This window comes from Saccostrea echinata, unplaced genomic scaffold (assembly GCF_033153115.1).
Source record: "Saccostrea echinata isolate AGI-Se365-2 ecotype Australia unplaced genomic scaffold, CSIRO_AGI_Sech_v1 ptg000015l, whole genome shotgun sequence".
Taxonomy (NCBI): Eukaryota; Metazoa; Mollusca; class Bivalvia; order Ostreida; family Ostreidae; genus Saccostrea; species Saccostrea echinata.
In genome coordinates this window covers 16,282,163-16,299,948 of record NW_026889764.1, presented here as the reverse complement: position 1 = coordinate 16,299,948, position 17,786 = coordinate 16,282,163, and the positions used below count along the sequence as shown (strand labels likewise).

Below are 17,786 nucleotides of genomic sequence, written 5' to 3'. Positions count from 1 at the left end.
CAATACAGTCATGCTCAGAAAACTTCCACCCAGTACAGTTCTAATATTCTCACTTCAATTTAAATGGCTGCGAATTGTAAGTTCATGTTTACAATGAAAAATTTAAAATTCCTAACATTTTGTTTATTGTTACATTGAGGATTCTTATCTGTTGATCGTGTAAATTAAGTATTCATATTGCATGTAGACGACTCTGTCCTAATAGCTGATGATTAACTTTTATAATGAATTTAAATACAAACGATGACACTTGGCGCCATTTCTTCAATTTTTGGGCTACTCTGTGATATGTATATGGGTTACCAGTTCATTCAACACACTTAAGAAGCATTTGTTTTCTTTTTTTTCGGTTACACATATATGATCACTACTGAGAAAGCTTTCGAAAATAAATCAAACTAATAACAGGCAACGTTTACAGATATCATGTCGTTGTACACATTAAAACACTACCTCACATCATGATTGTAAGTTCACCTGTCCCTCCAAATTTGCTATATTGACCTTTCTTCTTTAATAATTAATATTTATTCATAAATGAATTTACTTCATAGTAATATAATATCTTTTAGATGATTTATCCGTAGTTAGGACCAATTGTTTATCATCTAAATAACATATACAATATGATTGATTATTTGATTCATTGATTTAATGATAATTGATTGATTGATTGATTGCATGGCGGTTTAGCACCAAGTTCGTTTGAAAGTTATTAAAACGGAACAATTTCATTAAACACACAGAATTTTGTCATTGGAAATCTGGAAAACCTATTTTTCAAGGTCCTCATCTTTCTTGTGTCCAATAAAATACAGTATAATTCATTCTCATGAGGTCATTTTTAATGGTCGTTTGAAGGCGATCATATGTGATATTGACTTTTAAATGAAACGAGTTATGAAATCATTTAAAATGTTTTATATATTACATGTAACTAATGAAACCTCGATTACTTCAATAGGCATAATAATTTTTACACTAGCTATAAAACTAAATGAAATTTCAACTTTCAATACAGTGATGAGCAATGAATATGAATTTTTTTTTACTTGGTTAGTACAGTATTACCGGTTTCATTGCCGAGTAGAATGAGAAAATAACATAGTTAAACAAGTAAACATCAGCGTGTTAGTTTTCTAATTCAAATAAAATAAGGATATGCACAACTTTAATAGGAATAAACAAGTTGTAGATTACAATCACTCTTACGAAAAATCGACACTATCTTTATTTCTAATTTGAAAAGGAGGTGCATATCTTTAGTATATGTAATGTCATATTGTAATTTTTAAACTTACAAGATGGTAGTAAATACTAAACGTACAATAAGACAAGTTGTCATATTGTTATTTTCGTATTTACTACCACCCGGTAAATGCAAACATTACAGTATGACAGTAAAATCCCTGGGAAAATTTCAATTTTAAAAATGATAAAAATAGAAGTTGTTGAAGGTACAGATAACAGATACTATGAAAGTTTTGTTGTTGTTTTTTCAAAAAGCAGGAAAGATTTAACAAGGTCACCTGTACAAATTAAAAAATATTACTTAAGATTTAATCTCCGATAAAAGTGCACATTTCTTTGTGTGTATAATAACTATGCAATGTTTCAATAATTCTGAATCAAAACTGATCGAGATACAGTTTACACAAAGATAATACCAACTTAACGTGAAGGTAAATATATCAAGTTCACCAATCGAAAAAAGAACACTTTTTTAAATTAATTTAATGTATGAGGTGCTCGTCTTGACCTTGTGTGAATTATGCCAAATTTAAACCTTTGTATATGTAGTTACAAATTACACAATGTTAGTCAAGCGGCTGTATGGCACTGGTGTATATTATAAAGATTTTTTTTTTTTTTTGGTCTTTTCTTTTACGAATTTTGAGCCCTGGAAGTCCACTCTCGACATAGAAACAATCTTACATTTATAATTAATCAGTTTCATAAATGCGGAATAAAAAAATCTGGTGTCTATATCAAAATAACCCCAAATGATATACGTTATTTCCTTTTTATGTACAAATAGGTACATGTATCTGGCTATTTCAGCGTGTAAATCTATCAATAATTGGTTGAAACTTAATTCAGAAAATCAGTTTTCAATGTAATTGTTTCCAAGGTAGTTTATCTAGAAGACTGAATCTTCATTTTCTTTATCTTGCAACTGATATTAGTATGACAAAATAAAAGTCAAGTTCGTTTGAAAGTTTTTTTTTTTCTTAAAGTGTCCAGACTCTTTAACTTTGTCATGATATTTAATTTTAATTAAATTCGAGCATTCATATTCTGAAAAAGTTTTACGTGTGCTAAGTCTATACCCTTAAAAGTTAATATGCTAGCGTAGTTATCACTTCCAAATATAATGACGTTAATACGCTCACTGCTCATACTCATGAATGGGTAACTGAATTATGAGAATGCGTTTATTGCATGACGAAAATTTAGTTTTGAAAACTACTTTTAAATACTTTAAAGTCAAGCGAACCCCCACACCCACTCCCACCCCCACCCCCCTGCCGACAAATGGAATTTATAGCTACAACACGTTATATTATAAATATTTATTCAGGAATTGAATTTAAAAAAGTCATTCGAAAATGTCAAATCATCTCTTAATATTGAAGAATTATTTTTAAATATTGTAAAGTATTAAAACATATAAATTTGATCTTAAATTTTTATCCAGAGCAAGTAACGCCAGTCCTACACACTTCGCTGCGGACGTCAAAGTTAGTGTTGGGTGGACATTTCACGGCAGTTGCGTTACCCTGTTCACATCTATAGTAAGCATCACATTTTCCACTTGGATACTGGTAGTTCCCGTCAGATTTCCCGGAACAATCCGGGAGGAGGCCTATGCCATGATGGGAAACTGGAATGGCGTACCTCTGTGTACATTGACCTTTGTAGGGAAACGTCTGTGCCTGCCATAAGTTGTCCCTGGGACATGCTCCGTCAAATACAAGCCTTTCTTGGAAACAAAGAACATAATAAGGACCGGGTCGTTTGACTGGATGTTCGTTAAACCCGTCAGGTAAGCCTGCACAGCTGAAGTGATAACCCTCGCAGTTTCCCATATGTCGGTTCATGAACAGCTGAACTCTGTACTTGCCTAACCAAAATCGTTGAAAGTAACAAGTTGCAAACTGCTCAAAATACTTATAAAAATAGTAAACCTGTTTTAATTAAGATCAATCAACAAAAGAATTTATGTTAACAAAAAACTCATGAAGCATGCATAGCATACTCTCATAGATAGATAGATAGATAGATAGATAGATAGATAGATAGATAGATAGATAGATAGATAGATATAGATATAGATATATTAATAGCATATAGATAATGTTCATTTGGTGTTTTAAAAAAAATTATAAAACTAAAAAAGATTAAAGGTAACCGAGTTATTGATACTCACAATAATCCTTGACCTCTGGGCGGGAGCCACATGTGACCTTTGTAAAGTTTTCACATGTATGAGTGACGTCAGAGAATTGTTCTGGGTAAGGACATTCTGCTAAGTTGTTTGGAAACCCGTTCCACATTTTAAAGTTTGGGTTACAGTATAGCTGGCATCCTAATTCTATAGAGTGATTTCCAGCTTTGCAGCTTCTGCTCTGAGGTTCAAACACAGTTCCATTCGGACATTTGACAGCTGTAGCCACGCCCCCTTCGCAACGATAGAATGCATCACATTGTCTACCTACTCCGAAGTAATCTCCCTGCCCCATGTAGAAGCTATCATACTCAAAGCGATAATTTCCATCTGTTTTCCCCTCACAACTAGACAGAAATCCGCCATCTTTGTGGGGAACCTCAAAAGGGTTTGTGCAATTGCCGTTGTAGGGGATCTTATATATATCCCAAATATCGTCATCTTTACAAGTTCCTCTGTTAATCAAACGCTCTTGGAAACAGTTGATGTATGAGTTTGGACCTTGATATCCCTGGTGAAATCCGTCTGTTTTTCCTTTACAGCTAGGATATTCCCATTTACACGTGGAAATACTTCCAACATATGATCTATAATCACCTATTTGGTTAAGAAATATTATGATATAATTCCATTGCAATAATTAAATTAAAAAAAAAATACACCTGTAATATCAGAAATTGGCTACTTTTTTCTCACTATAAAAGTTTAATTTTTATTTATTAATTTTCCTTTCTTATTGCATACAAAATTTAATTTTCTTAATGTAACTACATGTAAATACCGAAGACATACATTTATCCTTCGTGACGTTTCTCGTGCCGCAGCACACTCTTGTGAAATTTTCACATTTGAGTGATCGTGTTGAAAAAACATCCGGATACTGGCACTCCATCAAGTGTTGTTCTAGGCTGACTGGAACTTTAGTGTACATCATAGAACAGTTGTAGTAAAGTTGACACTCACTAGGGTGTGGAAATACTAAAGATGGATCCTGACGACATGCTTCAGCTACCTTTGAAGCTGGAAACAGAACGCCTTTATACCAGTGTTTAATATAACTAATTCATATTTTTAGATAATATAATTATATTGTGTTTAAACACCTACCGTTACACATTCGTTTCCTCAAGAGTTAAACCACTTAAAAAATGTGTATCGGTGCTGTAAAATATTTTAGCCGTTTTTTTCCATCTATGATCATTTTATTCCCTTTCCCTTATTATATTCCGAAAAATAATTTAAGGAATTCGGACATTCGCAATGATATACTTAAGAGGGTTTCAACAATAAAAAAGGCAGTAAAATTACTGTCATTATCCTCTATTTATTAACGAAGTACTAAAATTGAGTAGAATGCATTTTAAAAGCATATGTCGTACCTGGCAATCCAACTAGTTTTACTAAAGAATCTGTAAGGCTCAAGTGTTCTTTATACAACGTGTCAGAAATTCCTCTTAATTTGGAAGAGAATTCCTTCATTTTCGCCACCTTCATCGGTAAATCTAAATTCAGGTGAATTTCCCCTCGACAAGGGTTGGAAATGTTCGTATCTGATTGACTACATCTTCCATCCCGAACGAGAATCAGCACAAAGAGGTAGATCCACAATTGAAGTTCATGCATAATCAAGTTATACATTAATTTGGCGGATTGATTCTTATAATCCTACTACGTGATAACGTGATTCGAGGATGGCTTGTTGTTTTTATCTTAAATAATTTCCTTACCTTGAACGTGACAATTAATGTGTGCAAATTGCACTGTTGTCAACAACGGGTTCCTGGTTACCTTTTTGTAAAGTTGAATTTTATCTTCTTAATAGTATGGGTAATTTCATGGTTTAAGAAGGTGGCGGTGGTGTTAAAAACATTTTCCGTCCATCATATTATCACTACTTATATTCCGACTATTACTAGTAATGATATATATCGTTTATTAATTTATTATTTTTTTTTAATTTTGTAAATCTATTTAGAGGAGCTCAAAATGTATTATTTCTAAAACTCTTTGTGTAATAAATATATAATTATTAAATACTTAGTAATGAATACATGTACAGGTTTTTGTATATGCGATACATTTGGTATACCTGAAGTCATAATAGCCGTATAATCTTCCCGGGCTGATAAGGATCCAGCAGGGCTGATTTTGTTCTGCAGGACTGATACTGATTCATATCACATCTCTTGTAGAGTAAACCTAAACAAAACAGTTCTTGTGATCATACATCAGATTCTATTTTTCGTTCACATTTTCTGTAAAAAAAAATTAATGTATTTAATTTTGAATCACTGAATTTGATATTAGTAAGCTAGTCAGTGATTATTTATTTATACATAAAGAAGTAAGGAAAACATAATCAGATTGTAAACAAAAAAAAAAAAAAAAAAAAACATTCGAAAAGCAACTCCATTCGTCGAATTTCGGGGAGGAGGTGCATCTCCTCTTAAATTGTTGACTGTAAACATCAATGACAGTCTTCTGTTATCATTTATATTGTTTCTTGGTAATTTAGATATATTATGTATTATTATATTTATTATTATTATTATTATAATATATATATATATATATATATATATATATATATATATATATATATATATATATATATATATATATATATATATATATATATATAACACTAAAAAAACAACAACGCTGTATATCCTAAGTGTCGGATCTACTTCTACTTAGTAGATACAAGGTCACGGATGGAAATTTATATAAAGCACTAAAAATGACTAACGACAGGAACAATAAAAAATGTCAAATTTTCGGGACGACCTGTCCCTTCCTCAGGACAAAGTGCTGGTGCCTTATCAAAAAATTTAGTCGCCAATGCAAATTTTTAGTCGGCAGGCAATTTTTCAAAGGCGCCAACTTTAAAGGTTAATAGAATATAAGGACCAATGACGTGCTTAAGAAAACTTGACATGTCCATTGCTAAAAATAATTTCCTCTTCTTTTAAATTTCTTTTCGTTTTTTCAGAAAAATTGTTAAAAATGTGAAAATTTCTTGAATTCGACAATCGCCAAGTCAATTAATAATGGTTGCCAATTTGGCGACTTATGGAAAAATTTTAGGCGCCAATCAAAAATTTTAGGCGCCATGGCGACTAAATTGGTCGCCAATTAGAGCCCTGATACATGTATATACATGTATGTATAATATATATGTGCTTTGAAATTGAAATTTTTATCTAAATATGATCTTAAAAAACAACTATTTACATTTTATTTAATATGATGTTTAATCAAATAAATCTGAATTAAATCTAGTTATCATCAATTCACAATTTAAAATATTTAACATAAGGCTACATGTATATATATTATATGACTGATGAGAAACGAAAGATAGTTAATGCACTCTCAAATGTTTTCATAAGACTTGATTTATCTATTCATTATATAACAAAACTTGCATCGCATTTTCACAATTGCAGTATATGCAGGTAAATATCAAATAGCATGCATGACTAAATGCCTTTTCCCTACCATCTCTTATGAACCAGGACATAAATTTAGATTAATCATCCTTTCCGACGCAGTCCATCGGTTGATCCCCTTTAAAATTCACTGACATGTTCATAACATAAACAATGCTACATGGTCAGTGTCAACTTCAGCGAGACTAGTCAGGTGTAAACAGTGTATATGGGTCAAGTATGAGTGAGTATTTCATTTACCTGTAGCTCAGTAAACACATGCACACTGAATCAAGATGTCGGAAGAACAGCTTCCAAAGACTAGAACAGTACTGATAGCGATTGACGGAAGTGAATACTCTAAATATGCCTTTGACTGTAAGTATACAACGAAATAAGAAGACGAATAAGAAAATTGTAAGACTTGTGTATTCAGCTAAGTGTAAATGAAATATCAACATCTGACCATCACAATAGTGATAATGTTCGAAGACAGATTTTCATTTGAAAATGTAGATTAACGTAGTCTTTAGTCAAAACCCAAAATTTCAGTTCAGACTTTGGGCGAGGATTATTAATTTGCAAGCGTGTCCAGATCTGTGCTGGTTTGCAGGTATAAATGCAGACGTATGTGCGTAAACAATAACAACAACAACAACAACAAAAAAACATGCAGTTATTATATTTTGATATTCTAAAATTTTGTTCAGTCGATTTTAAGATAACAACCCAAATTTATGTGGTAAATATTACGAAAAATGGAATTTTATTGTTGGATGGCGAGGTATACCTTCATAAGGGCGTGACGAAAGGGATTTAATTTTTGTGCTTCTTCACAAGCGATATTATTCATCATCCTGACCTATTTACCAGAATATTGATTAAGCAGTATGTTTGCTACTTATGCCGCCTCATGTACACAGAGTGTATGGCCGGTAGAAAGAGATTTGACCATCACTGTAAACAATAGGTCATCATTAAACCAGAACAATGTGAATCTACGTTTGTTTTTGCGATAGATTAAACCCGACCAGCAAGTAAGGATAAAAAGCAAACAAGAAATAATTTTTACTAAAATTTAAACGGGACAGAATCCTATGTTCTATAAAACAGTTCTGTAACCAGACTGGATTATTCACGCTAAAGCAGCATTTTTACAAAACCTGAAAGATGACACAATGTACTTTTTGACTCTCAATTTCCATATCTAAAAATACAAATTGTCTGGGTAGAACTTTTTTTTTAAATATATACAGTGATTAATTCCGTTCAGAATTTTAAAAAATACTAAGTACAGATACAAGTTTTTATCCAATGGAGCTGCCCATTTTCACTGACGTTAATGTGTCGAACCGCTTGGGGATATACATATTTACGATATGACAAAGAGAACAGCAAGCTGCGGTCATTATTTATGGTCAAGGTGCCATAAGGTAAACATACGGATGTGTTGGTAATAGTTTCTCATGCGTAAGATGTACGTTAAAAAAATTACTCGAGTTTTTCTTGATGTTCAGTCCCAATAGTACGAAAAATATTAAATATAAGATATCTTGTTATTATAAAGAAAGATCCAAATTATCAGTTAAAAGCTATGAATAAAAAATTATTTCTTCATAGCTATGAATAATAAGTTCGAAAGTATACTTTCGGAATTCAAACTAATTTATATCGGTATGACAACTTAAATGATAATTTTGAAAAACCATGCTATTATATTTTCTATTTGAAATCTACATGACATATGTTGGGGTTTTGTATTTATTTAGACAAGGACTCTTTCTATAGATTTTGGTTTAATTCATATTTTATGAAAAATCTATTAATTTTCTAAATAAGATTTTACCTCTTTTTAAACTGGATTTTTTCGGCATTAAAAATAAATTATCCTTTAATTCAACTGTTGATTTATTCTACTGAAGTATATGGAATAATAGCACTGGTATGATAATCTTCCATTTTTCTCAAGTTTTAGTTATGTTACATTTTTCTTTACATTTCTTCTTATTGCAACAGAGACAGTTTAGTGATGTCAACGAATAGTCGACTATTCGTCAAAGAAGTACATATGCGGTAAAAGAGCGATAACTCCTTTGAAAATTGAAGAAACAATTAAACCCAGTTATCTTTCTTGATAAAGTTTGAACGTCTCTATAAAATGATGACAATGAAATCAAGCGCGTGGAGGTTTTTAAAAAAGTATTTTGACAGAAATGTTGATGGAAATACTGTAAAATATACGCTCTCTGAAACCGTTTGATCCTTTTGCGGAACATCTAGCAATAAGCTATATTATTTCAAAAACAAATTCAAGCGATCGTGTTTCAGTGCTGTGTATACACTGTACTAGTACATGTAGACAGTGATTAAACAATGTAGAAAACGATCCGAAGTTTCCTAGTGAACAATTTGAAAACAAAAAACAAACAAACAAACCAAACAAACGAAAAAGCAACAATTCATCCGCAGGTAATGCTCAACCACCTCCATAGACCGTTAAAAATCTTTCTGGGGTGAATGGTCCCGAATAATCGATTGTTCGTCGACTAATGCAATCGACTATTCGAATAATGAAAATATTTATTTTGACATCCCTAAAAACATACTTCTCAATTCTTCTATTTATTCATTTCTTTAGATTAAATTATATACATAACCCTTTTTTCTTTTCTTTTTTTTTTCAGGGTACTGCAAATCCATGCATCAACCAACAGACCACGTGATAATGATACATTCTGTAGAATTCCATAACGTGATTCAAACAACTCAGTGGTATTACAGTGAGTCTAGTTAATAGTAGATAAACACTCAAGTACATTGTAATACTACAAAGAACGTGGTGAAAATCTTGTGAATTTCAAATCATGATACAAGTTAAACATCCTGTCTTATTTTGCAGCGCCCTATTCATTTGACAAGGATACCGTCAATCAGTTGTTGGAGAACGAGGCGGCGACAATCAAAAATAAATTGGAGCACTTTGCTGACATGATGCGACAGCACAATGTACGTTAATTCCTGCAAATAGTGGGTTAAACTAATGAGAAAATACATTGTACCTTTTAGGTAACAAACTGAATGTTTGCAAATACAAGTACATTATCAAAATTTTATTTAATGCCACAGAAATTTGAATAGATTCTTCATAAACTGATACATGTGTACATGATGTTAACCTATCTCGTGTACTGAATTTCAGAACCGACTGTAAAGTTCAGTACACTCATTGAATCAAGCATGTTTATTTTAAAATCATTTAATATCTTTATAATGTATGTATTGAATCAAACACTTCAACATGTAGATAAATGGTACTGTGAAAAGCATTCACGCTAATAAACCAGGAGAGGGCATCGTCAGTGCTGCGAGAGAGAACAATGCTGACGTCATCATCACTGGGTCACGTGGTACAGGTAAACTGAGAAGGACTTTCCTTGGTAGTGTCAGTGATTATGTATTACATCATTCAGATGTTCCCGTCATCGTATGTCGTCATCCTGATCATCACCATCACCATGGAGACCATAATCATGGTCAAATTAATGACAAATAGGAATTATAGTAAAGCCATAGAGATTTATAATCATACATGATTTTCTTCGATGTTGTATAAAACTTGAGTATTTAGACAGACATGCTTGTGAATCATGCACGCAGAAAGATTTCCGTGCATAAACATACATGCGACTTGAGAGCAATTACATAATTATATATATATATATTTTTTTTTTTTTTGCTCATGAACATGTTTCTCTGTTTTAAATCTTATTTAATTTATTATTTTGGCTTTAATAATGTGCTGAATAAAGTCTCATTTTATTTCAAAGGATTCAAATAAAATGATTCTAATAATTCTAATAGTTTAAATTTCAATACATTTGTATTTGTATTTCATACATACATGTAGTTTCTAGAAAAATAAAAACAATTAAAATGTTAAACTGATATTAAGTGGATTTTATTTCAATAAATTTAGATAAAGCATGTGCATATTTGTGCTTTAAGTAGATGGTTTTCAACCGGAAGCGGCAATATTCGCCGCCTCGTTATTTTTCTTCTTCTCAATCTCTAGCGTCTTCTTTGATTTACATATGTAACGTTTTTCGGCTGTTGCCATGTCTACGATACTATTGCCGTCTGAGATCTCGTTAATGACCTTGAGATAGCATGAGTGATAAACTGGACATCGACATTCCTGTAAAAATATATAATGAAATATCAACTTCAATATTTACACAAAATAAACTTTTGTTATTTGACTGCTGTCGTAACGAATTTGCTTTCTTTTTTATGATACTTTCAAAGTACATCTTTTTTTAATTGAAAAGTATTCTTAAGAAAAACAATTGTTTGTTTTTACGTTATTTTATACATAATTTAATGAAATATTTACATTTCTTTTGTTTATGTTTTAAGATTTTTCTTTTCCTTTTTATTGTTCCCTTTCCGATCTGATAAAAGAAAATCAAGCTACGAATATTGACCTTTTCTTAATAATATTTCATTCTAAAAGTACAATACAAGCATGGATGAATCTTTAACAAAACATATTAAGCATTTTGGATGAAACAATATCATTTGCACTTGATAAAACATAAATTTAAACATTCATTACTTGATATATTGTAGATAATAAAAACGAAATGATTACTTTAGCGGAAAACGATGACTCTGTTTTATAAGAAGTAGAAAATGTTAATTTTGAAGGGAAAACTTCACTATAAAATAAAATCGTTCCATTTATGAACATCGTTAATTCGTGCCTAAAAAGAGAAAGAAAGATGAACACTTTAAATTGTATTTAATTTTTTATCAAACAAAGCATATACATGTACATGTATAAATATTATTAGTGACTCACCGCCTCAAATACAATTCTGTCTTCATTTGCTTCCATATTTTGTGGATCAACACATCTCATATTCTCCATGTATCTATCGATAATGGTGCACTGAAAAAAAAAAATCAACTTGCTGTCTTCACAGTTCCATTTATTATGCTGTTGATAATATTATTACCTAACTTTGAACCAGTACTTTTGACTGTAAATTACGACAAGTTGAAGCATAACGTTGTTTATATGTACCTCGCCTATAGCTTTAGATTTTGCTTCCTTAGAACTGTACATGTATATAAAATGTATTAAATCTGCTTATAGTTTTCTCAACTTATTGAAAAGATCTCAAGATTTATTGAATTTAAAGTTATATGTATTTACACTTAGTTATCAAGAAACCATTAATCAATGTTTAATTGATGAAAGAATTAAATTAATATAGCACATTTCAAATCCTTTTCCCCCATTTATATGATACAGAGTAGATGTTACACAGTAAACCTCTTCAATCAATCAAAAATAATTCCAAAGTGGATTTTTTTTTTTTTTTTATAATAAAGTACTTTTAAAAATCTATTTCTTAAAAAAAAAATTGTGAAGTAACATCATTTATATGTTTAGATGGGGAATCGAATCTAATGATCAACTCCATTTACCAAAATATCATCGTAACTAAGCAATGAGTTGATTTCCTTTGTCTAAATTCATGAACATTCAATCAAAGGTAACACATGTATAAATACAGAAATCCTTCATGAATTATCATCTCTTATATGTTATTGCAGTAAAGAGTCTTCCTAACTTCAATATATCGACAAACACTGCTGAATGTTTCCTCAGTGTTGACACAGGTATTGCAAGATTTGTCTTTCTATCTACATTTCAAATACATTACACAGCTGTCTTAAATTTCTCTGTGGACATATTGACAGTTGATGATTAATCATTAGCAAAGATTAATAAAATGAATGTTTGTAATGTCCTTAAATCGAATTTTCGTCGACGCATCTATTGGGTACTAGTATATTACATGTACATGTACCATCCATACACGTACTTTTAAACAAGAACATGGTTGGAATTGTTGGGCCTTCCCTACCCCTAAAACTTTTGAAAAAGAGTACATACATGTACTTAAAGTGTGACTGATTTACTATTTATAAGTATTCTGATTTTTAACAAAATCATAATTGTAAAAAAATAACGCAACATCAGTTCCGTAAGGTGCTGAAATAGCAATTGCATTTTTAATAAATAAATTTTATATTTACAATTGCATCGAGAGGAACCTTTAATGTAATTTCAATATAATTTCAAAAATTTAATTTCGCAGACATTTTTTCTCTTTGTATATAGCTTTGGTATCTATCATTATTATCAAGATGTCAAAGTTGAAGATCGTAGCCTTTCAAATTTCAAAGAAATGTTGTAAAGATCTTTCATAATTCTAATATTTTTTTCTTTCTTTATTAATTTAAGGTTTATATGAGAACGTGTGAAAAAGTGCGCGTCCACAAGAAAATCCATAGTATTCTACATGTATTAAACATGAAAGGCACAACACAAAATGATATTCTATTAATATTGTAAATCTCAAAATGAATATGTTTGAGGGAAGAGAAAGGAAAAAGCTCATGCTGTATATGACCAATTTTTTGCAAGACCTTATTTTTGCAAGATAGTTATTTATTTTTGATAGGAGAGACAAAATTTTCACGAATTTTGTTATTGCTGTACTTAATATATTTTTAACAGAAAATTACATCATACCGATAGGCTATATCTTAGCTGCTTAAATTTCCTTTGTCTTAACATATGGTCGCATACAATATATAAAATAATAATAGTTAAAAAAAAATCCCAAATTGTTAAACTGTTTGAAAAAAGTTTGTCTTTTGTTTCTTCTCATACATTTCTCTTTTATTTTCCAATCAATTCAATCAACTTTAATATATTTATAAATTTGACTTTGGTTTAATAATTAATACTTTGACTAAGTAATAATGAAAACTTATAAACAGTTCCTTTTAGTCGGTGGTTAGAGAGCGTAAACGGTGAAAAAATTCTAACAAACTTACACAAAATGAAATCAAAATAAAATTGAGAAAGTACATCTATATACATAAATTTGAATTAATTTCACTCTTACTATGGGTCCATTGGGAGTTTAAACGTACATGTTGGTGTTATATATTTCTAATGCCTAATTTCGTGACTGCGCCGGGTACCCTTACCATTGACGCATTAATATACCATTAAAAAGATGTAATGAAATATTCATAACATACCCTGGTATTTCTTGCTTTTGTTAATTCTTAATGTTGATCATTTGGGTTGTATATGTCGATAAAAATCAACAACAAAATTTTAAAATACATGTATATAGATTATGTAATTTTATTCAGCTGTATTTTGCTTCATGTACTTCATGATTATGCCTATTTCAGTACTATGACAAACGAAATGACTTTTCCGTCGTCAATTTTCTTATTTATGTTGCAATTTCACTTGCATATGGTGTTGACGTCTCACAGCTTATTCTATACTCAAGAGTACGATCAATTTTTAAACCGAGACAGGCTACTAACAGATAAAATGATGTTACAGGGACTTCAACAGCATCATTTAAAGTCAGCATTTCCTAAATTCTGTGGTCGTTATAATAACCGTGTTAAATATAACCTATCATAGAGTCGTAATTTGGCTGACGTGTTTCATATCAATTGTTATAGGATTTTGTTTTTGTACTAAATTTGACTACGGAACGTTCCGTCTACTTATTCAATACATACACGTGTAGGGTTGACGGCGAGTGTGACTGGTCAACAGTGGATGCTTACTCCTCCTAGCCATCTGATCCCACCTCTAGAATTTCCGGGGGTTCGTGCCTTATGTCCTGTTCACAGATGTGTATTGTTTGTAGATTTTTTGAGATCAATCTCTGTTCCGTTATCTTCATCTTTTTAATGTATAGGAATGAAATAGGAGATAACGAACAGTATTCAAGCTCAAAAGGAAAGGATTAACCCAAATGCCCCGTATGGTGAATTGTTAAGATAACGAATTGTTATGAAGCTCAAAAATCCACTTAAAAATCAAATTTGCAAAAGAGCAAACACGGACTCCTGGAGACTCCATAGGTGGAATCAAAGTGTCCTGGAGGAGTACACTTCGTATATCGACCGGTCACGCCCGTTACAAGCCCTTTACCGTATCAGTATAAAATCATGCAATTTTCTCCGAATCTCCGGATAGCTATAGTTTGTTTTTAATCCTAAAATATATTTTTTTTTTTGATCAATTTTCAATTAGAAAATGCATAGCAGGAGTTTTATTCGCGTTTCCAGCAAAATGAGATTTGACAATTTTTCCTATATAATATGAATAATTATAATGTTGAACTTTATAGAAATGCCATGGTTAAATACACATTGCTTTGTGAAGCATTTTCAGTAACTTAAATGCTGAGTTTCAGAACCTGAGGATCGGGCAACCTCAAACGAAATTGTTTATACTGATGTAACATCCGAGTATTTGATAGTATATTGTGAGGGTTAAAAATCGGTCGTACGCAGAATTTGCTCTTGCGTATCGAATCAACTGGCAGACAATAACTCCATATGCATGTGAAAATGGTTTTTAGCTACATAAATAAGGGAATTTGATGATAGAAAAGCCGAAGTCATCACGTTTATCATAAAGTTTAGTTGTTACTTTACCATCAATGTCTACTAGTATCTCTGGAAAAATATCCAAATATGACTCTTTGGTGTTTTTTAAATTCCAAATTCTGTAGAATATATCAAATCAACAAATGAATGAAAATGAATACTGTTGATGAAACACCGTTGATACATGTATATATAAATTTCGAATTGAAGGCCACAGCTAGACTTCTTAGTAAGCCTTTGTTCAGTGTATTCATAAGAGAAACAGACCTCATTCACTGTGTAATTTTTAGCTAATTTTCTGAGAACAAAAATTATATGAAATTAGCATCTTATTTCGACAAATAAAGGAAGATATCAACCGTTGGAAAACTGATATTTTTGTTCGGGGTTAATGCCTGGCGAGGGAGTCTATACCTTTATTTATGAGAATAAATATATATTGATAATTTCTAGCACAAAGGTAACAGGTGCGCAGGGCAACTCTCAATAATTGTGTACTGCAACATATTGATGTATAGTTAACTTCGTGAATTTCGGGGGGTTTATGGGTTCAACTGCAAATTCGTGCCGAGGATTAGCTCTGCTTTTGAAAAAAAAAAATGATTTTCTTCAATTTTTTTTAAAATAATAATTCCCCATTCATTGCTGTTCATAGAAAATAATTATAATTAAAAAAAAACAACCTTTTTTGAAATCAAGAATCTTTTAATTCTAAAATACATCATCTACGGAGTAGTAGAAAAATGAAAATATACACGACACCTGTTAGGTACAGTAACTGACAATAACATTCTTACATTATTTGACAGATACCCGACAAAAAATCTTCATTTTCCTTCTTATTCATGGGGTATAATTATGTTAAACTCTGACTGAAAATAATTGGCAATTATAACAACGCTTAAAAAAATGCGAGTCAAACTTTACCTTTTACCAGTAGGAGAACGAAAAATGTTAGTGTAATAATGTTCATCTCTAAACTATAAATCGTCTGCATTTGTCCTATTTATTTTAGTTAATCTTGATACAATGTATAATATGCATATTAGATATTTTTAGAAAAGGTAGTCAAGACTATATTCTTTAAATAATAATTAATAATAATTATACCAAAACAACTTTGACTTTTAAAGGACGAAATTAACTTACTGTTGGTAAAACTTTTTCCATGTCTGAGTCAAAAGAAGAATGGACGATAGGACAAAATATTCCTAGCATCAGAAACCATGCTGAGACCTCCATGACTGTGAAGAGTTCTTTATTACGGTTAAAGTTGAATATGCACAGAGATGAAAATTGCGCATGCAGATCCTAGACATTGGGAATTTAATCCACCTGTGTGTAGGAGGTGGAGCGATATTCATAGAAAGCTCCACCTCTTGTTGTGTTATGTTGCTGAGGCTTTTGTGCGATAACCAGAGATTAAATTAATCTATGTATCAAATATCAATTTTCCACTATCATGTTAGTGGTGAAGAAATAAACCGAATGTAAATTTAGAATTTATAATGATCTTGCAACTTTTAAAAATTTAATATAAAGTTCTTCTAACCTCAAGTCTCTGAGACATATTAGGTTGTTTTAAAAGATGATTGACAGAATGATATTTCATTACTTGTTAAAAGTGTAATGGAATTTAAGTTGGTTCATTAATTTTTTCCTTCAGAGATGACTGTCCTTCGCAGTCAAAGTTCTCTACACGCTCAGAATGTGATTATTGATTAAAATTCACGTTCGATTATTAATTAGAGCTAACTTTATATATGACGTGACGTCAAGAGGGCCATATTGCACCATGTAACACTCTACTCGGTGTACAAATCAATTGAAAAAGACAGATTACACAGTAGGACACCCCAATTCTTTTATTTACCTCCATTTATTTTCGTACCGTTTTTAATTCATAGAGTTTGTATTTCCCTATTTCTTCATCAGAGGTGAATTACTGTCAGCAGCTGTTGTGTATGTAATATACAATGAAGGAAAACATGTATGTCAACAAAGTATAAAAACAAACCGAAACGGCTCACTTTGTGCTCTACTTTTTGGTGGCGGTGATATACATGTACGAAAATTTGAGCTGTGTCGTTTATTGACACATCATTTTCCATAAATAATTCTTGAAGTAATAATTATAAAATGAAAAAAAATTGTTTTATGAAATTTTAAATTTTGGGTGTTACTGCTTCCATAATATTACTGCTTCCATTCAATTCACGGACGTCTTGGCCAAACCCTCAACAAAACGTGGTTATAACTTGCAAAAGTATATCAGATACATGTGCTTTTATTCATATTTGCCAAAGCAATAAAACATAACAATGGTATACATGTACATCTACATTGTATGTACCATGCAGATAATGTACATCGCATTAATGTAATGTTGATCATCGTCA

General features: G+C 31.2%; 3 protein-coding genes across 3 annotated transcripts; 1 reads left to right on the top strand and 2 right to left on the bottom strand.

Annotated features, from left to right (window-relative positions):
* Positions 1-2,610: 2,610 nt before the first annotated feature.
* LOC133187928 (uncharacterized) lies at positions 2,611-5,096 on the bottom strand. The gene is made up of 4 exons (XM_061323324.1): positions 4,828-5,096; positions 4,241-4,468; positions 3,431-4,045; positions 2,611-3,124 (listed from the first exon to the last, which is right to left on the bottom strand). The coding sequence occupies exons 1-4, from the start codon at positions 5,084-5,086 to the stop codon at positions 2,691-2,693; spliced, it is 1,536 nt and encodes a 511-aa protein (XP_061179308.1). The 5' UTR covers positions 5,087-5,096; the 3' UTR covers positions 2,611-2,690.
* Positions 5,097-7,117: 2,021 nt separating this feature from the next.
* LOC133187927 (universal stress protein Sll1388-like) lies at positions 7,118-10,700 on the top strand. Its single transcript, XM_061323323.1, has 4 exons — positions 7,118-7,257; positions 9,564-9,659; positions 9,779-9,885; positions 10,184-10,700. The coding sequence occupies exons 1-4, from the start codon at positions 7,176-7,178 to the stop codon at positions 10,430-10,432; spliced, it is 534 nt and encodes a 177-aa protein (XP_061179307.1). The 5' UTR covers positions 7,118-7,175; the 3' UTR covers positions 10,433-10,700.
* Positions 10,701-10,831: 131 nt separating this feature from the next.
* Positions 10,832-16,651, bottom strand: LOC133187926 (uncharacterized). Its single transcript, XM_061323321.1, has 3 exons — positions 16,537-16,651; positions 11,741-11,830; positions 10,832-11,074 (listed from the first exon to the last, which is right to left on the bottom strand). Exons 1-3 carry the CDS (start codon positions 16,627-16,629, stop codon positions 10,895-10,897), a joined length of 363 nt encoding a protein of 120 aa, XP_061179305.1. The 5' UTR covers positions 16,630-16,651; the 3' UTR covers positions 10,832-10,894.
* Positions 16,652-17,786: the final 1,135 nt, after the last annotated feature.